General features: G+C 48.2%; 1 protein-coding gene across 7 annotated transcripts in view; it reads right to left on the reverse strand.

The window, feature by feature from the left end:
• Positions 1-877: 877 nt before the first annotated feature.
• LOC110503707 (alpha-actinin-4) overlaps positions 878-25265 on the reverse strand; it is a 47939-nt gene continuing 23551 nt past the window's right edge. The window contains exons 2-22 of one of the 7 annotated variants that reach the window (XM_036961895.2): positions 17483-17597; positions 16928-17047; positions 16092-16178; positions 15029-15116; positions 14395-14473; positions 14232-14313; positions 10240-10325; positions 9172-9264; positions 8759-8989; positions 8288-8435; positions 7802-7952; positions 7531-7639; positions 7175-7315; positions 6569-6751; positions 6225-6359; positions 5795-5974; positions 5187-5333; positions 3993-4073; positions 3532-3597; positions 3010-3168; positions 878-2875 (exon numbers count right to left, since the gene is read on the reverse strand). In XM_036961895.2, coding sequence (XP_036817790.1) covers positions 2717-2875; positions 3010-3168; positions 3532-3597; positions 3993-4073; positions 5187-5333; positions 5795-5974; positions 6225-6359; positions 6569-6751; positions 7175-7315; positions 7531-7639; positions 7802-7952; positions 8288-8435; positions 8759-8989; positions 9172-9264; positions 10240-10325; positions 14232-14313; positions 14395-14473; positions 15029-15116; positions 16092-16178; positions 16928-17047; positions 17483-17597 — 2640 coding nt within the window. In that variant the 3' untranslated portion in view covers positions 878-2716. Of the gene's footprint in view, positions 2876-3009; positions 3169-3531; positions 3598-3992; positions 4074-4849; positions 4983-5186; positions 5334-5794; positions 5975-6224; positions 6360-6568; positions 6752-7174; positions 7316-7530; positions 7640-7801; positions 7953-8287; positions 8436-8758; positions 8990-9171; positions 9265-10239; positions 10326-11609; positions 11696-14231; positions 14314-14394; positions 14474-15028; positions 15117-16091; positions 16179-16927; positions 17048-17482; positions 17598-25265 lie in introns of those variants that run through there. The other 6 variants (XM_036961894.2, XM_036961900.2, XM_036961898.2 and 3 more) reach the window with 6 other exon arrangements.

The following is a 25265-nucleotide window of genomic DNA, read 5'->3' on the forward strand; positions in this document are numbered from 1 at the left end:
CCAGCCTACATTCCACTGCCACAGCTTAGGCGCGTGGCTCCGCTAGTTGTTGCACCGGCTTCGGTCTCTGTGGCAAAGCGCGCACCGCTGGCAAGTCGCCAGCCAAGCCAGCCTTTGGTAGAGCCGTTAACGCGGAAAAAAAAGGTTAAAGGACAGCTATTTATATTCTTTCCTTTCACTTTCAGCAGGCCATTTAGTTGGTAAGCGGAAGATCTCTTCACATGTAGCACGACAAAACGGGTAGTTCCCAAATTATTACGCTTTTCCGCAAAACCGGTGGCAAGAATAGTTCACGGTTAATGTCTTCAAAACCTATACTATAATTGTAAATGTGGTTCTCGGTCCTCCTGGATTTGAGTGCAGACAATACGAGCACCTAGATCTCCCGTCAAATTCCTACATTGGCTTTATCCCCAAGTAGCCAGCCTCCTTCTGTTCGACAATAACATGTGCGTAACTGCTGCACAACGAGAACGAACCATTCTTTAGGCCAACATGTTCACAGTGGGCTAGTGTATGAAAAGTAGTTATAGCAAACGTCTTTATTTACATCTACTAGTGTTTTATAAACGTTAATAGGCCTATTTGCTGAGGTAAGAACGGTCTACTCCTGGTGGTCTGTCTACTACTAGGCTACGTCTCCCTCACGTGGACATAACCATGCAGACTAAGCAGCCCATAGGGCAAGCAGCCGACATTCACTATTTCTACCAGGAGGAATGCACTTTTTTTTTTAAAGGTAGTATGAGTAGACCCATTAACTGTCCAGAATCATATATTACTAACAATAACATGTATTACAGAGGATGGATAGGCTATGTAGACATATTTAGAAGAGAGAAAATAGAGAAGGGGAAAAAAGACCACCAAGTCATAGTATTTTATAAGGAAACTTTATGTGTGCTTGTGAAATTCACTTTTAGACAGAAGGCCGTTTTGCAGTTTCCAGTACAGCAGATAAGGTTTGATATTAAAGAGCACAAAAATGAAGAAATCACAATTCCAAAGTTCGATGCTTTCCAACCAGGCATGTGAAAGTACGAGCTTTTCGCCCAATTCTTATTTTCCTCCAGTCCCTCTTACTCGCTTCCCCCTAAGCTCCTCAACCCCTCTCATTTACAAATATCAAAGAAATAAAACAAACGTCTTGCACTTAATTTAGTCAATTTCTTCAAATCAATTCCTGCCATCTCTCTGAACTCTGTGATATTGGATATAGACGATTGCATAGATTGGTAGTCAGTCATTTCCTTTTATTTAAGACATAATGGAATGTTGATTAAGACTCTGGCCCCCTCCCTTTGCCCTCCTTTACACTGGGTCCCTGCCTGTCCTGCTGCAGAGAGAAGACAGACAAGGAGATGGAGGGATGAAAGAGTGAGAGACAGGGCTGTAGCCACGAACAGGCACATTTTTAGTACTCTCATTGTTTCCAACTTCCTCGGGGAACTCTCTAAAGTGGTGTCCCTACAGAAACAATTCAACTGAGGATAGTGGTGGGCCTTCACTTTGTCCATGTAAGCTTTACATGACCTGATATTCTTTTATATGTTCTTCAGTTGAAACTATAATAAATGAATAGATTGGGTGAACAAGAGCATCTTATATGCCTCCATGTCAAAGTGATATACCACAAAAGCAAAGTTTCATAAATGCCAACATGTTTGTGTCAAGTGTCATGTGATGTTTACATAGAAGCTATAAAGGCCTCACATATACCTCCTCCAACTAAATTGTCACCATATCTTCAATCCGACAGGATTCCATATTTGACCGTTGAAAAGAAATATAACAAAAATAAAACTTTACCCAAATGGAGACTCACAGTAACTCAAACCTATCTACGGTACTCAATGTGTCAACTGCTATTTGTTTTCCTTTGCCATTTGTTGTTTTTCCTTTTAAAAATGCCACTTGTTTTGCCCTACAAGCCTGCGATGAGTATTCTGACTGTGTTGCGTACTGAAAAAATAAGTATGTACAGCACTGAACCCAATTACTCACATTTGCTGGAGAAAAGAAACAAACAAACAGGAAAAGGAAAGAGTTGAGGTTAGCAATCCAAGTTCCAATTATCCAGCAAAATGTGGTAAGGGTACATGTCATTATTCTCTGTTCAACCCCCCCCCCACTTCATATATCTCTGTGTTCTAATACGCAACCCCCCCCCACCCCTCCCAGCAAGATAAAATAAACAAACAAAAAATGTTGTATAAGAATCAGAATATCTTGTACCCGGTCCCCAAGGCAGAGGGTGAAGATGGGACTTGCACTACAGAGCAGTGTCCTCATTCCATTCTGACCCAGAAGCGCACCTGTGGTTGCTTGTTTTCACCCCATAACATGATGTGCATTTGATTCTAGTTCTGTGAACAAAGTTGCACTCATTAAACGCTTGTAACAGCCAACGAGTTTGAGATGAAAACCTGCACTCAAGGGCACTGCGGGACCAGAAATTAGAGAGAGCAGTAGAGCTGTCCACCAATCACTTCCCAGGACTCTCCAACTGTAGCCCCTCCCTCTTCTACAGAGCCAATCAATCCACTGGCTGCAGACTCACTCCCCTCTTCTCTCCTCCTACTGCTCTCAGTGACTGCAGGCTATATCTAGAGGGGTGGAGTGCGTCTGCTCTGCATTGGGCCTGGCAAGCCTCTATGTACCCCCCTTCCACCCCAAACCTCATCCCGTCCCCATCCCTCCCCCCTGTGGTGTGCTCCTAGAGGTCACTCTCCCCGTAGAGGGCGGTAGAGAAGGACATGTAGTCGAGAGCTCCGGGCTTCGCGTCAGGGCCCGAGTAGGGCGCCATGCGGGCGATGCAGTACTCTGCCTGGTCTGGAGGCAGCTCACGCCTCAGCTCCTCAGCCGTGATGAAGTTCTGACAGAGAGAGAGGGAGATGGGAAGAGCGGGAGGGACGGTGAATAACGGAGTGATAGTTGTGTAATAATTGTTTGTCTACTTCAGCTATTTCTCACACACACACACAAAGCCCAATACCATTCCACCCCCACCTTGTCTGCAGCCAAGATCTTGAAGGAGGCGATGACCTGGTCGGCTGTGTCGGTGTCCGTGGTCTCCCGGGACATGAAGTCTATGAAGGCCTGGAAGGTGACAGCTCCGCTGTTGTTGGGGTCCACTATGCCCATGATGCGGGCAAACTCGGCATCGCCCTGGAAACCACCACCACAGGAAGAACAGTTTAACCCAGACAAAAATAGGAAATCGAGGGCATCATTGACCAATGACCAACCTCTGAGCAATATTACCACTAATTAAACATACAACTTGTCCATTTGAGTTGAATTTGACAACAAGCCTCAACGATAAAGATTGTGTTAATATCTGCTTAGGGGCAGGGTTGTTAAGAGGGATTGTGTTACAAGAGACAGTTACTACACATTAAACTTACCATGGCATAGTAGCTACAACAGTAAGGGTCTTACTCTAAACTCAAGATGGAGGGAGAAAAAGACAGAGGAGAGAGAGAGCGAGAGAGAGAGAGAGAGAGAGCAGAGAGAAGCGGCAGGCAGTACCAGGCTGTTTCCAGTCGCAACGAGCAGAGCGCGGTAATTGTCCATGTCCATCTGCCCTGTGCGCTTCTGTTTCCAGGGGCCGAGAGATGGAGAGGAACAGATATGGAAGGAAAAGAAGAGCAATAGAGGGAGTGTGAATTTGAAGAGGACAGAAAATTAAGTGAGGAAGACATGAGCAGATCGAAGCATGGGAAGAGGAGGAACACAGGAGGGGAGGTGCGGAGGTGAGTAATGTGAAGGAAGTGAAAAAAGAAAAGAAGAAAAAACCAACGTTATAAGAGAGACGAGTCAAATCAAGGTAAAAAAACAAACCAGCAGTGTCGGAGCCGAGGCGGAGGCTGGAGGCCAGTGGGTGAAATGAGGGTGAATGACAGCACAGGCAAGGAAAGAGCCAGGAAGAGAGCAGTTTAGACAGGTATCTCTCTGCTCCGCTCCCAACCCAGCTTGTCTGTGCTCCTTACCGCTTTGTTATTCTCCACATCGTAGCCCAGGCTGATCAGGCACGCCTTGAACTCCTCAGCCATCAGGGCCCCGCTGTGGTCCTGTGAGGTCACCACCAGCCAATTACAGCACACACCGCGATGATGGACACCAGGTTGGACCAAGCACAGAAGGATGCCAGGTGGGAGTGGTCAGGTGATGGGGTCATGGCATGCAAGATGAGGGTGATGGACAGACAGACACAGACAAACGGATGTTAGATGTTACACAATGACAACAGCTTATGGGGAAAAGACATCTGTGATCCTAGACACAATGACAGGCACACCAGTGACCATGAGGTGCCAGTGTCTCCCAAAGGAGAGCGAAGGTAATGTTCTGTAAGTGCTTAGGAACACATCCGCGATATACAAGCACTGTTTAATCATCTGTCTGTACACACACACACACACCTTTATGTAAATGACAAGTCCTGGAAGATCACCATAGTGCTAGTGACAGGACAGCTGTATTCCAAATGACACTCTATTCCCTAGAACCCTGATATTCAACTCTGAAGGCAGTTCCACTGCTTTATAAAATAAATGACACTGTTCCCCTCTAATCAGGGACTGATTTAGACCTGGGACACCAGGTGTGTGGATTAATTCTCAGGTAGAACAGAAAACCAGCAGTAGTCTGGACCTCAGAGTAACAGCCATATGGGCCCTGGTCAAAGCACTGCACTATATAGGGAATATGGTCTCATTTGGGACGCAGCCTGTGTCTTGATGCTGAGCCAAACACGGCATACATAAAGACTGAGGTGAAGTGATGAGGTATGGTGTTGTGGGATGGGTGAGGTGAACTCAGGGGTTAACCCCCCCCCCCAGTGCACTCAGCTCCACTCTACACAGCGCCAGCCCTCTCAAACCCATGGTGAAACAATACTAGTTCCACCTGTGAATGTCAACAAACAGGTTCATCCTCACAAGTCTAGTCCATGCCTTACTCCCACCGGAGTTTCCCTTCTGAAATAAGAGGGGTGACTTAAGTACTAGGCATAAGACTTAAGAATCTGCACATACAGGAGTTAAGAGTAAACCCCTAAGACACAACTGCAAAAGCTGGTGGCAATCACAGCCTTCTCGCAGACATAAAAAACAAACTGTTATTATACACAAAAAGAAGCCCTCCTGCGCCCTTTCGCATGATCCCGCATGTTGACCCCTGACCTTGTCAAAGTGGTTGAAGGAAGTGCGGTACTCATGCAGCTGTTCCTGGCTGATGCCCTTGGCGTCGCGGGTCAGGATCTGGTTCTCGATCTCGTTGATGGTGCGGGCGATGGTGGTGAGGAGCTGCTCCCAGCCCACCCGCAGGTGCTGGGATGCAGGGAAAGATGGAGAGAGAGAGAGAGAGAGAATATATGTTGAAGGTTAACCAGAAGAAACCGTACTGAGTAAGGACGAGAGATGGTAACAAGTGTAACATGTAGAACAGAGACGAACGGACAAACAGATCTAATAGAGGGAGGAAAGAAAAAACCTCCAGGCTGTCATTGTAAATAAGAATTTGTTCTCAACTGACCCACCTGGTAAAATAAACAGGTCACTAAAAAATTAACATCGAACAGATGAAAATCAGAGAAAATAAAGGTGAAAAATAGTCACCTATATCAGATAGAAAAATAACCAACAGACAGAGCAGGATAGCATCCCAAATGGCCCCTAATCCCTACATAGTGCACTACTTGTATTACCAGCCCTGGTCAAAAGTAGCACACTATAAAGGGAATAGGGGGCCATTTGGGCTGCAGAGAAAAGTCAGTGTTGTGTGTAGCTACCTCCATGGTGTAGGCGGTGTATTTGTTATCGAAGATGAGAGCCTCCTGGATGAGCTGATGGTCTCCCTCCAGCTGGTCGATGTTGGGCTTGTACTCTATGATGCTCTGCTCATACTCTCTCAGGTTCACCAGCTGGTCCTCCAGAGTTCCATTCATCTCAATGGATATCCGCCCAATCTCCTACACACACACACACAAATATTCACGGATCAGATCACCAAAAGGCCAAGGCCGGCGTGTATTCACTAGGCACCAAACGGAAGAAAACAGGAAGGGTCAACCTGAATGCTCAATTTAGTTTTAAGTTACAAAACATTTTCTGTTGACTGCCATTATGAACACGACCCAGGAGGCACAGAGTCAATAGAGCTAATGACTGTAACAGGGCTGGGTCAATCTTCTGTAGTATGGGTCTGTGCCTTTGCTGTACCTCCATTTTGGTCTGTATCCAGGGCCCGACGATGTTGGCCTGGTTGGCAAACTTGCGGCGCAGGTGGTCGTTAGACTGCTGCTTGGCCAGCTCCTCCTGCAGGGCCCGGTCACGCTGGGGCACCAGCTGTTCCACCTAAAACACACACCAGATGGGGGCGCCAGTCAGCACAGCACACACATTCTCATAGCAGCAGCAATGCCACAAGGCTGAGGCTCACTCAGGAGCCTGTTTTAGGTAAAAATAAATAAATATGAATGATTTGGATTCAATTAAAACTGGCAAAAGCACACGTTGCAGAGTATATGAACATACAGCCACAGGTACACATTGAACACACACACCTTGTGCCACTTGTCGTCGATACTCTTGGGTGTGATGGTGGTGTAGGGGTTGCCCCCGCTCAGCTTGATGCCGTTGTACTGGGCAATCTTCTGCACCTCGGCCTGAATGGCCTGGATGGCCTCCCGCTCCTTGTTGGCCTCTGGGAGGGTAGACTTGAACTGCTCATGGGCTGTGATTAGGCCCTGTAAGAGAGAGGAGGGGAAGGGAGAGAGAAACGAAGGAGAAGGATGGGAAATGAGGTGGACAGAGGGAATGGACAGATGAAAAAAAGAGATCTGCGTGGTATCACAGTACGTACCCATATCAGTCAGATGAACCCGTGAATACCATACGTGCAGCGTGAAGGACGTTACCAGTATTTTCACAAGCCAAAGCTAAGTAGCGTTAGTACAATGACTGGAAGTCCACAGGTACGGTAGCATTGCTACTATACCGGTCGATTTCCAGTCATACCAAACGTTCGTTACCCAGTATGAGACTAAATGACAAGTTCATTGACAACCTACGGTTAACAGCACAGGTCATGATGATACATTGTGGTAGTGGAGACCCTCTGGGGACGTAAAGCAGTAAACGGTTGGTGACGGTGTCCCCATGTCTTTTACCTGGATCTCTTCGATGTTGTGAACGATGAACATGTCCTGCAGGTCCTCCATGGCCCCCTCCATCCAGTTGTTGAAGGGTGCCGCCCTCTTGGCGTACTCCAGGTACAGCTCGTCAATGGACTCCAGCTGCTTCTCTGTCCTCTGTGGGGGGAGAGACTGGGGTCAGGTACCTGCTGGGAACACTACAATCTGACAGGGATTGAACATGAGACAGAAGTGGGGTAAGGGAACCCTGGTAGAAAGTCTGTGTGTGTCTACACATTTCTGAAGTGTAAACATGTCCTTGTCATGACCTTAGAAGCGTGTCATGTATGAGTAGATGGGAGTGTGTGAAAGGTGGCTGGTCGGGGGCGTACCTCCAGAGACTCCCTGCGGCTCTGGGTGAGAGAACCCAGGGCGTCCCACTGCTCACAGATCTTCTGACAGCGGGCGTTCACACTAGGGGAGTCGTAGTAGTCCAGCTCACTGAGGCACAGGGAACACATACGTGGAATTATTATCTTTACACGAGTCCTAATCAACCTGACCACAATCTCCATCCTTGTATTCTCCTGAATTATTTCGCCATTCACCCCCCGATTTACTCCTTCCCTCCATAGACTCCTCAAATCCCTCCAGGTCTCTTACTTGAGTTCCTGTGCGATGGCAGCGATCTGCTCCACGCGGTCTTGGTGGGCGGCCAGGTCAGACTCAAACGCCTCGTGTTTCCTCAGCAGAGCCTTGACCTCCGACAGGCTGGCTGTCTCATAGTCCTTCTGGGTTAGCATGGCCTCCTTACCTGGGGAAGGAAGGGGGGTTAAAGACAGATATCCAAACTAACTCACTCAAAACCCTTACTTCTTCAATATATTATCAATATAGTTAAAGCAGGGGAATCAACAAGTGTCTAGGTACAGTACGGTTGCAAAATTCCTGTAACTTTCCGCAAATTCTAAAGTTCTCCAGAAATCCCAGTTGGAAGATTCCCAGAATCAGCAGGGAACAAGCAGGAAATCCAGAATCCTCCAGAAACGGGTTCTGGAAAATCTGGGAAAGCAACTGGAATTTTGCGACCCTAAGGTAGAGTGAGGGAAAGGTGCGGTGTTGTCTGTACAGTAACTAGTGTTTCAATACCATCGGTCCAGGACTCGTGGATGGTGGCTTTCTGACGGAACTTCTCAGCCAGGTGGTCCAGTCTCTCCAGGCGACGGATCTCGTTGAGCATCCACTCCTCGTAGCCCTTCTCCGCCCCCTCCAGGTTGTGCCACGACCCGTTGATATCCTGCAGCCAGAGAGAGAGGACACTGATCCACCATACACTAGAAAGAACACTACACTGTATAACAGCATTACTCTCTCTAGTGCAATTTGTTTATAGATGTATTTGGTGTTAGAAGTCATGTTGTCATGTCTTTTTAAAACTGTCGCAAGCCAATTTCCCATTGTGGGACAATAACGTTAACTATTATAATGATGTAAAGAATAATGATAGTGAAACAACACAGAAGAGTTTCAGGATGGACATGTGAATTGTCCAATAGATATGGATGGTGTCATTGGTACAACTACATGTTTAAACTGTCTCCATGCGCCTGTCCCACTCACCGACACCATGCGTCCCTCGGAGGGCATGAAGGCGGGCCTGTTGCTCAGCCTCAGCTTGGTCTGCAGGGTGTTGAAGTTGATCTCCAGCTGACACTTCTCCTGCACCTTGGGGGGCTTGTGGACGCGGCGGTAGCCCCGGAAGTCCTCCAGCTTCTGCTGCATCTCGGCCATGGTCTTCTCTGGAGCCCGGTTCTCCAGCCACGGGATGGTCCGGCGGATCCACTCCAACAGCTAGGGCAGAGTAGAGGGGGATGGAGTGATACTAATAACAGAGATAAGTGTGAGAGAAAGGAGGGCAGATGTTTTTAATGGGAGATATGAATAAACATATGTGGTGAGGAGGGAGGGAGGTACAGACAGACAGTAGACGTGTGGTGAGGAGGGAGGTACAGACAGAGTGGTGTACTACTCACGTCACTGGCCAGCTTCTCGTAGTCCTCCATCAGGTGCTCATTCTCCTGGTTGACAGCCAGCACCTTGCAGATCCTATTGGCTGCAGTCTCAGCCTATCACAGATGAGAATCATCAGCAGTGCAAATACACAGGTTGCTTGTTATGGATTAGGTCGCCAACGTCAAGGAGCATGTGCACAAATGTGTGTGGCTTTTACCAGAGTGGGGTCAAATGTACAATTCAGATCAGCTGTCTACCAGTCAAAGACAAATGCAGTGCAAGCTCAAACTGAAGGTACTATGTACCGTGTGCTGGCCTTACGCAACTGGAGTTTGACTTTTAACTAGACGGAGTGGAAGATCTCACTTTAGCCATGAACAACTCCGTAAACTGAGTGAACACACCAAAACCACACACTAGCCGTGACTTACACTTTATTTAAACACCGTGCACATAAGTAAATCCATTGGATGGCTGTAAAGTAGTAAGGGTATGTGCTAACGCAGCATGCTACAGCTATCAATGGTTAGTTCCATGTACTGTGTGTGCCAACTTCACACTCTGTGCCTCAAAAAGCTACATGCTTCTCCTATACAATGGGAGCATTCAGTCTGGTCCTGTACCGCGTTTGTCCACATCAGCTGGCGTGTTTAGGGACTTAAAAGTTAAACCACTGAAATAAAGAAACAGTAAGAAACTGTATTATGCCTTGGAACGTCTAACACACTACGGAGTAAAATCTCCACAGAAAAACACTATGCACATTGAAACAGTTGCAGTGTTAACATTTGAACCGTCGTTAACAGCGCTTCCCACAGATCAGTTGAAGCTCATTTCAGTCACTTAACTGGTTTGTTAGAGTAACGCCTCAACTGTAGCTATGAGAAACACTGCTAATGATCAATCTACAGGGGAAGAGTTGAAACAGGGAAGTTACAGAGGAAGGAGGAGCGTTTTTTGTTGTTTCGTAGAAGTGTAGTGTGAGCCCAAAGCATCAGTGAGCATCCTTGGCCAGTGTGACATTGCCAGTGACCCTGGCTGGTGTCACACAGGTCAGGGGTTAATGGTTGCGTAGTGGCGGTGCTCACCTTCTGGGCGCCAGAGAAGGCGTGATAGAAGCAGGAGACATAGGTCATGATGGCCTTCTCGTCAGGCCTCAGCGTGCCCACGATGTCTACACAACCATGGCCAGGCAGTGAGCGGAGGGAGAGAGAGAGAGAAGTGGTGAAGCCAAGCTACCCAAAGCCAGAGGGTCCCGCCACACAGTGAGTTGGTGTGGTGAGATGAGGGGTGGGGTGTAGTGAATGGAGTAGACGCCGGACTCCATTGCTGCTGCCCCCTACTCTGGGGCCTCCAATGATGCACTGTGTGTGTGTGGGGGGGAGGGGGGGGGGGGGGTTGTCACTGTGTCACTGTGGGGTTACAATGAAAGAGAGAAAAAGCGTAACAGAGATGAAGAGAGAGAGACCACCTCGGGAGACAGGAGGGGTCTGCCGGGGCCACAATGCGGAGGATGGTACACACACCATTTGGATTATAATATTTAAACTGTCAAGCTGGTAATAACAGAAAAGGTCCTCCTGGTCCTAAAACTGAAGAGAAGGGTACACAGTGTAACCAATGTTCATGCTGTTTCTGGATTAATGATTGTTTTCCAAAATGAACAAATGATTGCCCAAAGGACTGTATGTTAACCAGCACGGGCCCACTAGCAGCTTACTGTGGTGTTCTGTAGTCAAGGCAACAGTGGGACTGTGGTAAACAGTTCTGCATGCGCACACACCTCTCCTGAGACTGGAGCACATAAACAACTTCTTAATGAATAAAAATCTAATTACAGCGACATTAAAAAACAGGCCCGTCAGCAGGCTTCCTGTTCTCAGTCCACAGGGAGAGGAAGAGCGGGGAAAAGAGAAGAGTGAAAGGAGGATAGAGAGAAAAGGACGAGAACGGTAAGGAGGAGAGGAAAGTGAGAGGAGAGGAATAAGAGGATGAATCCAGCAGACAGAGAGAGAGAGAGCCAGAGGCATTGTGGTGGAGGGTGAAATCAAAAACACACAAAACATCTAGGAAGAGTTCTCAAGAGTCCCTCTGACTAGCCTACCCTCTGCTCAGACACAAACTGACCCAGGCCTGATCTAGCCTACCCTCTGCTCAGACACAAACTGACCCAGGCCTGATTGTATATGATCCATTTAACTACGAAGGGCCCCCGGGGCCTGATCCACTCCAAGTGAATCCCTATACATAGACAGGCCACTACACAAGAGCAAGAGGGCCCTGTTATTACCAGCAAGACATTAAGAGACTAAGACTTAGTGTGTGTAGTGTGAGGAAGAGTGTCCAGAACCAGCTCCCGGTGAGGCCGTCACCAATGCTGCAGGAGAAAGCCATGCTGGAAAGGAGAGAAGAGGGTGGGGTAGATGTGGAGGACAGGACCAGGGGGGGTAAGGGGTACCTTCTGGGCTCCAGAGAAGGCATGGTAGAAACTGGACACATAGGTCATTATGGCTTTCTCATCTGGACGGGCAGTGTTCACAATGTCTGTAGGGAAACCACAGTTATACACAGAGGGAGACACACAGGCAGGGACAGTTATACACACAGGGAGACACACAGGCAGAGACAGTTATACACACAGGCAGAGACAGTTATACACACAGGCAGAGACAGTTATACACACAGGGAGACACACAGGCAGAGACAGTTATACACACAGGCAGAGACAGTTATACACACAGGCAGAGACAGTTATACACACAGGGACAGTTATACACACAGGGAGACACAGGGACAGTTATACACACAGGGAGACACAGGGACAGTTATACACACAGGGAGACACACAGGCAGGGACAGTTATACACACAGGGAGACACACAGGCAGAGACAGTTATACACACAGGGAGACACAGGGACAGTTATACACACAGGGAGACACAGAGACAGTTATACACACAGGGAGACACACAGGCAGAGACAGTTATACACACAGGGAGACACAGAGACAGTTATACACACAGGGAGACACACAGGCAGAGACAGTTATACACACAGGGAGACACAGGGACAGTTATACACACAGGGAGACACACAGGCAGAGACAGTTATACACACAGGGAGACACAGAGACAGTTATACACACAGGGAGACACACAGGCAGAGACAGTTATACACACAGGGAGACACACAGGCAGAGACAGTTATACACACAGGGAGACACACAGGCAGGGACAGTTATACACACAGGGAGACACACAGTCAGGGACAGTTATACACACAGGCAGACACACAGGCAGAGACAGTTATACACACAGGGAGACACAGAGACAGTTATACACACAGGGAGACACACAGGCAGAGACAGTTATACACACAGGGAGACACACAGGCAGAGACAGTTATACACACAGGGAGACACACAGGCAGGGACAGTTATACACACAGGGAGACACACAGTCAGGGACAGTTATACACACAGGGAGACACAGGGACAGTTATACACACAGGGAGACACAGGCAGAGACAGTTATACACACAGGGAGACACACAGGCAGAGACAGTTATACACACAGGGAGACACAGGGACAGTTATACACACAGGGAGACACAGGGACAGTTATACACACAGGGAGACACAGGGACAGTTATACACACAGGGAGACACACAGGCAGAGACAGTTATACACACAGGGAGACACACAGGCAGAGACAGTTATACACACAGGCAGAGACAGTTATACACACAGGCAGAGACAGTTATACACACCGGGAGACACACAGGCAGAGACAGTTATACACACAGGCAGAGACAGTTATACACACAGGCAGAGACAGTTATACACACAGGCAGAGACAGTTATACACACAGGCAGAGACAGTTATACACACAGGCAGAGACAGTTATACACACCGGGAGACACACAGGCAGAGACAGTTATACACACAGGCAGAGACAGTTATACACACAGGCAGAGACAGTTATACACACCGGGAGACACACAGGCAGAGACAGTTAGACACACAGGGAGACACACAGGCAGAGACAGTTATACACACAGGGAGACACACAGGCAGAGACAGTTATACACACAGGGAGACACACAGGCAGGGACAGTTATACACACAGGGAGACACAGGGACAGTTATACACACAGGGAGACACACAGGCAGAGACAGTTATACACACAGGGAGACACACAGGCAGAGACAGTTAGACACACAGGGAGACACACAGGCAGAGACAGTTATACACACAGGGAGACACACAGGCAGAGACAGTTATACACACAGGGAGACACACAGGCAGAGACAGTTATACACACAGGCAGAGACAGTTATACACACCGGGAGACACACAGGCAGAGACAGTTAGACACACAGGCAGAGACAGTTATACACACAGGGAGACACAGGGACAGTTATACACACAGGGAGACACACAGGCAGAGACAGTTATACACACAGGGAGACACACAGGCAGAGACAGTTATACACACAGGGAGACACAGGGACAGTTATACACACAGGGAGACACACAGGCAGAGACAGTTATACACACAGGGAGACACACAGGCAGAGACAGTTATACACACAGGGAGACACAGGGACAGTTATACACACAGGGAGACACAGGGACAGTTATACACACAGGGAGACACAGGGACAGTTATACACACAGGGAGACACAGGGACAGTTATACACACAGGGAGACACAGGGACAGTTATACACACAGGGAGACACACAGGCAGAGACAGTTATACACACAGGGAGACACAGGGACAGTTATACAAACTGGAGGATAGAATTGTGATCACACAGACAAGGGAAATAGGGGAGGGACAATCCAACAGAAAAAACAGTGAGAAGGATGAAGGGAGGGAGAGGGAGGAGGGGGGCTGAGGCTAACGGTCTGTGTGTAAGGGTGACCACAGCAGCCGTGATGTCACAACACATCCACCTGCACACTGGAGTCATGGAGTCTTGGGATGCAAGAGTAGTCAGATGAATGAATACAGTATGAATATGCAGAAACACTCCTGCTGTGTGTGATTGTAGCAACTGTGCCCTGTGCATACCTTCAGCATCCATCATCTTGGGGATGTCCAGGTACTTCTCAGCCACCTCAAAGGCATTGTTCAGGTTGGTCAAGGGGTCATCCTGAGCAACCAATCAGAGGGTGAGAAAACAAGCCACGGACATGTCATGCAATCAAAGCGAGGTGTGTGCTGATCCACTCACCTTCCTTAGCTTGTCGTAGTCAATGAGCTCTGGCCTGTGTCTGTGGATCAGAGCGTTGAAGGCAAGGCCATCCTTCCAGCTGTCAATATGAGAGCGAGAGAGAAGAGAGAGAGAGATCAGAGAGAGCAGAGAGAGTCGACGGCACTGCATCGCATCACTACAGACTCAGGTTCGGGCACCTGCAGGCTGACAGTTTGACGGTGTTTCCTCCGACACATTGGTGTGGCTGGCTTCTGGGTTAAGCAGGCGGGTGTTAAGGAGCGTGGTTTGGCGGGTCATGTTTCGGAGGATGCATGACTCAACTTTCACCTCCCCCGAAAAAGGGGGTTGGTGGCACATTTTTTTAAAATAATAATATAATACAAAAAAAGGGACAGTTCTATGCTGCACATACTTCTAACGTCTATCCTACGTTTCACCAGCAGGGGGCAGTCTTTCTAGAAGAGCTGGTAGAGTTTCCTGGAGTGTGTGAGTGATGCAATGTTTGAACTGGCTTCACTACTGTGGAATTTGATGAAAAAAATGTCTGGAGAAATACTATAGCCTGTTCCGGTCTCAGGGTCTGTTGTCAGGCATGACGTCTAGCTGCTGTCGAGGCTGTGTATGTGTGTGTGTGTGTGTACACGTAGGCTACCTGATGTGGAAGTTCTGCACGTTGACGTTTTTGTAGGGCGCAGTCTTCCTCTGGCACCACAGGAGCAGGCCCTCCTTGGCAGAGGTCTCTGGAAAGGGGAGAAGGAGTTCGATAAGTCTATGGCAGGGATATTCAAGTCCTAACCGGGAGGTCCAGAGTACTGCTGGATCTGTTCTCTCTGATAATTCATTGCACCCACCTGGTGTCCCAGGTCTAAATCAGGTCCTGATTAGAGGGGAACAATGAAAAAAGACAGTGGAACTGGCTTCGAAGTCCAAATGTGAATTTGAGGGGTCTATGGTATGTCCAAATGGCACTCTATTTCCTATATAGCGCACTACTTTTGACCAGAGCCCTCTTCCCTATTTAGCGCACTACTTTTGACCAGAGCCCTCTTCCCTATATAGTGCACTACCAGGAGCCCTATAGGAATAGGGTGCCATTTCAGAGTCAGATGCAGCCTAGACCTAGTTTCCACTGAGTTGGAGTGTACATTATAGATGGCTAACGTGTTTAACTTCTCTCCCGGTCACAGATGAGTGCAGAGGAGCTGGGGAAGCCAGGGTGAACGATCTCTCCTGCCATTGTCTGTCTTAGTCAAGTGCCAGTGAGAGCAGAGCAGGCATGTAGGCCAGACTTGTATTCACTTGGCAAGGCGCACTCAACCTCCTGTGGTCTCAGCAGAACAGAGCAGGTGAGTTGTTTTTAGTGTGTGTGTGAGTGTGTATTGTATCTGAGAGACCCAGTTGCATTAACCTGTGGAATCTCCTCAGCACAGCTGTTTTGAGTAAGAGTGTGTGTGTGTGTGTGTGTGTGTGTGTGTGTGTGTGTGTGTGTGTGAAAGAAAAGGAAAATGCCTGCTCGGTTAGTGGCATAAGAACATAGAGCAGCAATGGATCAATGAATATGATTTAAGGACAGTGACATCCCCCAGGTTCTTCCTCAAAAAATGTTGAGGAAGAACATAAAGCAAAGTTTTGTTTTCTAAACCAACCTCCTTAGCTGCCTAGTGGGGAAGGGGGGGGGTGAAGGAGAAGAGAGATTTGAAAGGAGAGAGACTGACCTTCCACGGAGATGTCCTGGATGGCGAAGCGGAGGATGATCGTCCAGATCATGCCCAGGGTCATCTTGGCGTTGCCATCCACAATTTCTAAGAGAAAAAGTGGATATCACTCATTAATACAATAAAATATCAACTCAGTTATGAATTAGCCTGAACCCAGATCTGTTTGTTCTGTCATGTCAACAACTTGTCATAATAGCACAAACAGATCTGGGACTAGTTCTGCATATGTTTGTGAACTTCAAATATATGTAATTTACAGTGCAAATACAAATCTGGCTGGGTGAGGCATGCATAATGCATTCAAGCAATGTCCCAAGTTGTTGCGGTGGCTTTGAACAGATAAGAGACAATGGTTTTGCCAGTCCCCCTGTGAACATCCAACACTTCAACATTGAATCAGTCACTTAGTTTATATCCCCCTCTCTGCCTGCCTCGGTCTCGCCATTTGTTCTTTGGTGGTGTAGGGTGGTAGGCTGCTGGTCTGGGTGGTGGGGGACAGAGGGCTGAACTGGAGCGATGTCAAATGGGCTGTGTGTATCATGCAGTAGGAATGAGGAGTGGAGGCTGGCAGGGCCGTTTGTCATGATAGCTGGAGCAGAAAGGTCACTGTCGCACCGTCAGAGTCGGGCGTGCACAGCCGTTTCTCCTCCTGATTTACTGGCCTTGTGAAGGGCCCCTCCCCCAGAGCTCCCTCCCTCTCCAGCCAAATGCCTTTGCTCCCAAGTGGGAGATGTATTTGGCAAGATGCTGTGAGCTTTGGAGTTGTGCTCTCTGTGTGTGTGTGTGTGTGTGTGTGTGCGTGCGCGCAGTGCTTGTGTGGTAGCTAAACTGACCCTCTGCGCCAATGGACACCAGCTTGACCCCCTTGCTGGCGATGTAGTCCAGCGCTTTGTTAACGTTGTTGATCTTGTGGACCCTCATCTTGCCTCTCTCGGGCTTAGGTAACCGTTCCCCTGTGGATGAACACACACGGACACGAACAGGCAAACAAAATGCAGTGAGCCCAGAGTCCCATGACAAAAACAGCCCTTTCCACTGGCTCAGCAAAACAGACAGGCACAGCTCCTATTAAAGTCACAGTATCACTCTCCACAGGGCTGCTAGTCAAAACAGACAACATCTACAGGGCCGAAGCCATGGCTTACGACCAGACTACTTAGATGAAAAGGTATCAAAAGAACAGGAGACACTAGTACTTTAGAGAGTCTGTTTCTGGCACTGCACTCGGTCTACCCAAATGGTACACTAACCATTACATAGTGCACTACTTTTGACCAAAGCCCAAACAACAGTATATTGGTGCTGAGTGCAGTAAAGTAGATTAGCGCTTAGCTGTGGTAGTCGAGCTTGGTATGTGTAATGATGATCAAGACGACGGGCTGGCTCACCTGAGATAACCTCCAGCAAGAGCATGAGTTTGAGGCCATCCCTGAAGTCCTCCTCGATGTTCTCGATCTGCGTGCCTGCTTTCCTCAGGTGGGAGTTGCACCAGGCTGTGAATGTCTGGAGAGAGACAGGAAGTGAGGTCAGAGAGGGCACAGAGTGGTGTTGGAGGGCTAGGAGGCACTCTTTCTTCTGGTCGAACAAAAATTGGCTCATTCATCCACGCTCCTCTCCCCTATAACTATTACCCAGGTCAATGCATTCTCAGTCAACTTACCTAGTAATAGAATTAAAGACAGACACAGGACAAAATAGGAGGGGGGGGGCTGAAGTTCCTCAGACAGTAGGCTACACGTGGCAGGAACTGCACCATGATTGGTTGACATAATTCTGAGTAGAAGTCCATATAATCATATTCATTGGGATTTTAAAAAGACAAAACTGATCCTATTTCAGCACTCCTACTCCGAGCCTCTTTATGAATCTCTTCAACTAACAGTAACTATTTAACCGAGTACTTTAGGGGATAGGTGAGTGAGCTGTAAGGTTGATATACTGCAGTGTACGTTATCCTGGTCACACCTCTGTTTGTACCACCATGTTAACTCATTGTCATGCCAAACATTAAAGGGCTCGCATGACAAGGAGTTGACTTGATAGCACAAACAGATCCGGGAATCAGGCTAACTGTACACATGACTAAAAACTAGACCAGCACCCACAATAAAAAAATACTTGTGTTTTATCACAAAGCCCCCTACATTAAGTCACAAGGCACTTTCTAGTGACAAACAGTCATTGGAAAACACGTGTTTTGAATGTACTTATTTTGAAAACTTGTGGCACACACTATTCATTAGTGGAGGGTTAAAAATGTTCTCCCCAAATTGCTTCTCTCTTTTTTTTTTAAGGAAGAAAGAAATCCCACAGAGAAGGCAACTGAAATGTGAGCTAAACGATGTTCCTTTCAGACTGGGCTATTCTTTATCAGTCAGAAATGGCATCATAAGAGGACCACTTGTGGTTCTTGGCTCCGTGTGTGTGTAGTAGACTGGAACGTCGCTTCTGTAATACACACAAACACCATTAAAACACACCGATTCCTGAGTGGGTCAAACAGTAGCGATAGGGGACACTAACCCTTGCTCGTCTTGTCCAGTGTCAACGAGACCCAACATGGCACCATTTCAACCCATCTGAGCTACCGTTTGAACACTCCTTTCTGCCCGCCCCACCCTTTCACCTTCTCCCCAAAAGCCTGGTTTCCCCAACTCAAAGTTGGGATCAGTCGACCCTCCCTCCCAGCAGGATAGGCATGGCCAGTCAAGGTGTTACGGTGTGTTGCGGTATGACAACATTATGACAGGGTGCTGGCCCTGGCTCTCCCCCCATTCCGAAGGGCTGCCGGACAAAGGGCCCATTGAGCAGCATGTATATAATGAGTCCCGTCAGCCCGCTCCCTGCCTCCCAGCCCCCCACTCCCCTGCCTGAGCGAGACCCACAGGGACAGGGGAGGAGGGCTGACACAAACATCCCCTGCCAACAATGCTCCCCCACGTTGCAGCTAGCCATCGGCCTCCAACTGAGCAGGGATGTGGCATGGTACCATTAAAATACAAAAACAAAATGGCTAAAAATCACAGTTAATTGATAATTACCAACACAACAAAAACTAACTTGACCATAGAGATAACCAGGTCACATTCAAATGACTCTAGCTAGACACCAATAGCCTACATGATACAAAACCACCAGTTGAAAAAAAAAAAATCTATTGTATTCTACTTCCTTGTGATAACAGAGTTCAGCAACAACAGTAGGCTACTACTAACCCTATGAGGCACTAAGGTTCTGGCACCATATCCCAAACATGATGTCACACAGGAACACAGGTGTGCATCTCTAAATCAGGAAGGGATTGGGCATGGCAGACCTGTCAGCTTTAACAATGGGATTTTACAACTCAGCGTCGCTCAAACGTTGACTCAACTAGTCAAATAGTTTGCCCTTCTATGGCCAGGTATGTGTTGGTTGAGTGTACTAACAACTAGATGACACTATTTTTGTGGTGTTGAAGAACAGAGCAGGATCATTGCCACTCAAGACAGATCCTAGTAAAACACAGGTCAAGTGGATTACAGATTTCTCTGCTCTCTGTCTACAAACAACGACCTGGACAGACACAAAGCAACAGCCAGGAGGAAACAGTGTCAATATTCTTGGAGATAAAAACCATGTTTTTTCTCTCCAAAAGCTACTTTCAGGGGTGGTATGGTATTCCCACCAGCTGGCATGTCCATGTTTGACTAACGAGGATCAAAATAACTCAGAGTTCTGCTGTGTTCTGCTCAGTTTGACCACAGCAAAGGTCACATTTGGTCTTTGCGTCAGGGCTGAACCTCACAGGGGTTAAGGGTCATGTAGATAGATGTCTAAAACCTGGGCTATCCAACAAGGAGACAAACAACTCCAGTCTCTGCCTGCCAACCGACCGACCCACCACCAGCGGCACTCCCCGAGCAGGAATGTAAGGGAGACGCAAGAACCGACAACCCACATAGCCTACCTACACACACATTTCTTCCTTCTGACACTTTCCCTGACGCCGCACGCAGCACCCTAGTCAAACATCTGCTTTTGTGACACACTAAACAGGTAAAGGTGTGGCTGGCTGGCTGCACCTAGAAAGAATGAGGTCGGCTCGCACACAATGTTATTGCACAACCGCCGTGCCTTCCCCATGACAGCATTGCCTGCTGTAATAAAATGACAGCCTACCCAATCCCTCACTGATGAGCGCACTCTCTCATCGCTCACAGTCAGTAACACACTGACTCCCAGTCAGAAAACAAGGCGGGCACCAACATGCAGCAGCAGGGCCAGCTTAGCTCTGGAAGAGAAGCTGGTAAATCAGTGGAACGTCTGCTAGCAGCTATGCCCTGCCGTGTGTTTATGTGGGAGAAATCAATATGGCCTAAGGGACAACGGCTGACGGGCCCAGTCAGGGACATGGACCGGGGAGGGGGTGATACTGTGTGTTCTCAACTGTCACAAAGGTGAGGAAACCAGTGAACAGAGGAAGCTCACATGCTACTGATTATGAAGTTATTATCGTCGTCATTATGATGACTGCTGCTGTATCAGCTCCTGTGAGGACTTCGTCAGAGGCGACAGCAGAGGTGTGGATTGTCCACCTCTGAGTGAATACAGGAAGGGGGTGGAAGGTAGCAGCCAGGTCTGGGAGTCAGTCAGCAACGCCTTGGCCGACACAAAGCCACCTATTCTTAGGCTACAGCTCAATTAGTTAGGTCGGCCTGGTGGCCAAGGCACTAGAGTTCTGTGAGATGCCCTTTGTCTCACGCAGTAGTCGCATGATAACCACACTGTTCAAAACACACAGCAACAGGTAGCTCATTGTGCCTGCCCACCAGCACCACACGCCAGCCTATTTCACTAGTTGACTGCTAGGACTTAAAATGGTATTTTCCTGACAAGCGCACACAAACACACACTTTGAGCAGGAGGAAGCTTGGTTATCCGACACCACTTCCATCAAGTTCAAGGGAGTTTGGCGACTGACTACCCCAAGCCATACATGTATGGGCCCATACGCATAAAGCAATGTTGGAGTGCCGATCTAGGATCACCCCCCAGAATGGGACCACAGAGTGCCGAAGCTCGTAGCACGTAAAAAATAGTCTGTCTTCGTTTGCAACACTCACTACAAAGTTCCAAACCGCCTCTGGAAGCAAGGCCAGCACAATAACTGTTCGTCGGGGAGCTTCATGAAATGGGTTTCCATGGTAGAGTAGCCGCACACAAGCCTAATATTCCCATGTGCATTGCCAATAGTCGGCTGGAGTGGTGTAAAGCTCGCCACCATTGGACTCTGGAGTGGAAACGAGTTCTCTGGAGTGATGAATCACGCTTCACCATCTGGCAGGCCGACGGACAAATCTGGGTTTGCCAGGAGAACACTACCTGCTCCAACACATAGTGCCAACTCTAAAGTTTTGTGGAGGAGGAATAATGGTCTGGTGCTATTTTTCATGGTTCAGGCTAGGCCCCTTAGTTCCAGTGAAGGGAAATCTTAACGCTACAGCATACAAGGACATTGTATATGACTCTGTGCTTCCAAATTTGTGGCAAAAGTTTTGGGAAGGCTCTCACCTGTTTCAGCATGACAACGCCCTCGTGCACAAAACAAGGTCAATACAGAAATGGTTTGTCGAGAGCAGTGTGGAAGAACATGACTGACCTGCACAGAGACCTGACCTCAACCCCATCGAACACCTTTGGAATGAATTGAAACCGCCGACTGTTCTAGCAGCAAAGGGGAGGACCATCTCCATATTATAATTTTTTATTTGACCTTTATTTAACTAGGCAAGTCAGAACAAATTCTTATTTTCAATGACGGCCTAGGAACAGTGGGTTAACTGGTCTAGGAACAGTGGGTTAACTGGTCTAGGAACAGTGGGTTAACTGGTCTAGGAACAGTGGGTTAACTGCCTTGTTCAAGGGCAGAACAACAGATTTGTACCTTGTCAGCTCGGGGATTCGATCTTGCAACCTTTCGGTTACGAGGCCAACGCTCTAACCACTAGGCTACCTGCTGCCCCGCCCAGGATTTTCAAATGAGAGCAAGTGTCCACATACTTTTGCTCATGTAGTGTAGCGAGGGAACCGTGCAGAGCATCAGCACATCCGGAGGGGTGAGGTGTGGTTGCACTAAAATGCAAAAGCGCTGCCAGGGTTCGGTTTCCCCAGACAGAACCACTCTCCAGCCGAATGCATAAACAGCTGTTTGAACAATGTCAGCACTCTCTCAAGGTCAGCTCTACCATAGACAGTGACGCACCACTCCACCACTGTCGTCCATGATTTTATCATGGACTCACTGCTCAATTCCCAAAATGTCATACAGCAAGACACAAAGCAACCTTGAGGGAATTGGATTCGTTGGTGGTCGTCATGTGTTTATTGCTGTAGGCCTTTACCATCTATGACTCTACCTACATAAAGCCGTTCTCCAGTCCAAACTCATGCATGGCCAGAGTCTAGCTAGCTACCATAAGTAGTGAGTACTCATCCTCAACCATTTTCAACAGACTTTCTGGTAGAGATTAACTAAATGGTGGAGTAGTATATCCCTGGGCTGTTCCCTATGACTGGCTCCCTCCCTGATCAAGGCCCCTATATTACAGAAGCCCTGGGCTGTTCCCTGCGACTGGCTCCCTCCCTGGCTCAGCCCATCTATTACAGAAGCCTTTAAAAGAGCATGTCCTGGTACCGATGTCGCTCTGCTCTCATTACCCCGTCAGGTCTGGGCAAGTGATCATTAAAAAGAACACGCACACGAAGCCATCACTAAGAGGAACTCGTCCGAGTGCAGATTCTTATCCAGTGAGAAAGTGTTGTTTCAGTTTGTCAGTAGTAATGACCATTTAGGGCAAACTGCTGTAAACAGAAGCTGATAAACAGGTCTGATAAATGAGAGTTTATCCTGACATCTCTAGTGTGCTTTCTTATGGTCGCCCAGTAAAACAGAGGAGGAGGAAAAGGGGGAAAGCGATTTGGTTGAGGTGTGAATATGATGCATGAAGGTACAACGTAACATGAGTGTCAAAGCCATCCAACATGACAGTGACCCACACATGACCTACACCTCATGTTATGTAATGGCTGTAGGCTACACCTCTAGTGGGGAAGAGTCTCAGATTGTGTCCCAATAAATCTCTCCTGCCTCCTGAGGTGCGGACTAGTTCACTACACCCCACAAAGCATAAAAGCGTTGGATTGGTTGAGGCATGAGCTGGTGGGAGTTACCCATAATTTGTTATAAACAGGCCTTTTCTTTCAAATCCGAGAAGGGAAGTGAACAAGTGCACACTTTGGGAGGAAGGAGAGAATTAGGAGTGGGACACAGTCTGTTCTGCACAGCAATGGTGGGCAGGAGAGTTGTCCCCAGGTCAGGTTGACTCAACTAGAGGAAGCACTGCCTAAAGAGAAGTAGTGACATAGAAGTATTCGTGCTGCAGTCCTGTGCTGTTACTGGCCTTTCTTTAGAAGTGTCTTGCCACAGCACTGCCTAAAGAGAGAGTAAATACCGGGGGCATATTTTGGACTTTGCACGCACCGTAGAAACTTCCAGCAGAGGGAAGCGCTGTTTATTTGTTGATTTATTTATGTAGCTTCCTGTCTTTGTGAGAGGCCGGGTTGGGTTTCACTGAGGGGGCTCTACCACGCGGTTAACCCTTTCAGTGACCTGCCTATGGCCAGATCTTGTTACAAGGCAAGACCTGGGGAATGAGCCAGGCTGGGAGGAGAGGGGTACAGCTACAGCAGTACAGCAGTATAGGGCCACAGCCTACAGACCAGCAAGTCAACACTAAGGACAGTAAGGACAAATGTGGACTGTTGTGTGTCAATAGTAGTGCTCTCAGCACAGACTGTTGCTTAATGTCAACTGACAATTAGCCTATACGTTGTGTCAATAGTCGAGTCTTAAACACCTGCAGCTCCCATGTTCAATACACATACCAAATTACACAACTTTATCTGACCACGGACACAAACACACACTTGACGTACATGCTGTAATTCTAGTTAGTGGTCTAGGATTTAGTTGGGCCGAGAAGGCAGTCCTAGGAGAATCTCTCAGCTACCTTAAAAGTGGTCAACGGCACTGCATCGCAGCGCTAGCTGTGCCACCAGAGACTCTGGGTTTGCGCCTAGGCTCTGTCGTAGCCGTCCGCGACCGGGAGGTCCGTGGGATGACGCACAATTGGCCTAGCGTTGTCCGGGTTAGGGTGGGTTTGGCCGGTAGGGATATCCTTGTCTCATCGCACACCAGCGACTCCTGTGGCGGGCCGGCGCAGTGCGCGCTAACCAAGGTAACCAGGTGCACTGTGTTTCCGCCGACACATTGGTGCGGCTGGAGGCGCGCTGTGTTAAGAAGCAGTGCGGCTTAGTTGGGTTGTGTTTCAGAGGGTGCATGGCTTTTGACCTTAGTCCCTCCCAAGCCCGTACAGGAGTTGTAGCGATGAGACAAGATAGTAATTACTAACAACAATTGGATACCACGAAATTGGGGAGAAAAGGTGTTTTAAATGTATTATAAAAAAAAAAAAGGATGACTGTAAAAGATACACGGCAGCGGTCACAGTGAGGAGAACAGGCCTAGTAGCATCCATTCAGCAGCAGCCCAGGGCATGGCTGGGTAAAGTATGTAGGCCACAGGCAGCTCAGCTGACACAGGAAATATGTCGGCCCACTCTAGCCTCCCCACTCCCTCCCTGCTCAGTGAGAGGATGAGTGCTTAATGAGAGGCTGGGACTGTGGCAGTGGCCTGCGAGGGAATCTTCCAGATTCCGCTCCATAGATCTGCGCTCCAGTTTAGCTCAGCTGAGAGGCTGGGTTAAACCAGCGAAGTGGAGGGAGAGTCCAGAGAGCTGTCAAAGGAATGACTGTCATCTCAATTAGCATGATGTCAGGAATGCCAACTATGTCTATTGATAGCAAACTTCTGAGGTGCGGCTGGTATGGGTCATGGTGTTTTGGGCAAGAACACCGAAAGAGAGCAGTGAGGCCAGAGAGGGCCAAGGCGTCAGAGGCGTGAACAGACAGGGACCTCGCGACTGAACTGTGGTAAAAATAAATTTAAAAAACACTAAACAAGTCCACTTTCACCACTGTTATAAGTGATGCCATAGATGAACGCTACCTACAAAAAAAGAGCCAGTGTAATTTAAGGCCCAGTGCAGTCAAAAACAAATTTTCTTGTGT

The sequence above is a fragment of the Oncorhynchus mykiss genome, chromosome 24 (assembly GCF_057628025.1).
Source record: "Oncorhynchus mykiss isolate SJ-2025 chromosome 24, ASM5762802v1, whole genome shotgun sequence".
Classification (NCBI taxonomy): domain Eukaryota; kingdom Metazoa; phylum Chordata; class Actinopteri; order Salmoniformes; family Salmonidae; genus Oncorhynchus; species Oncorhynchus mykiss.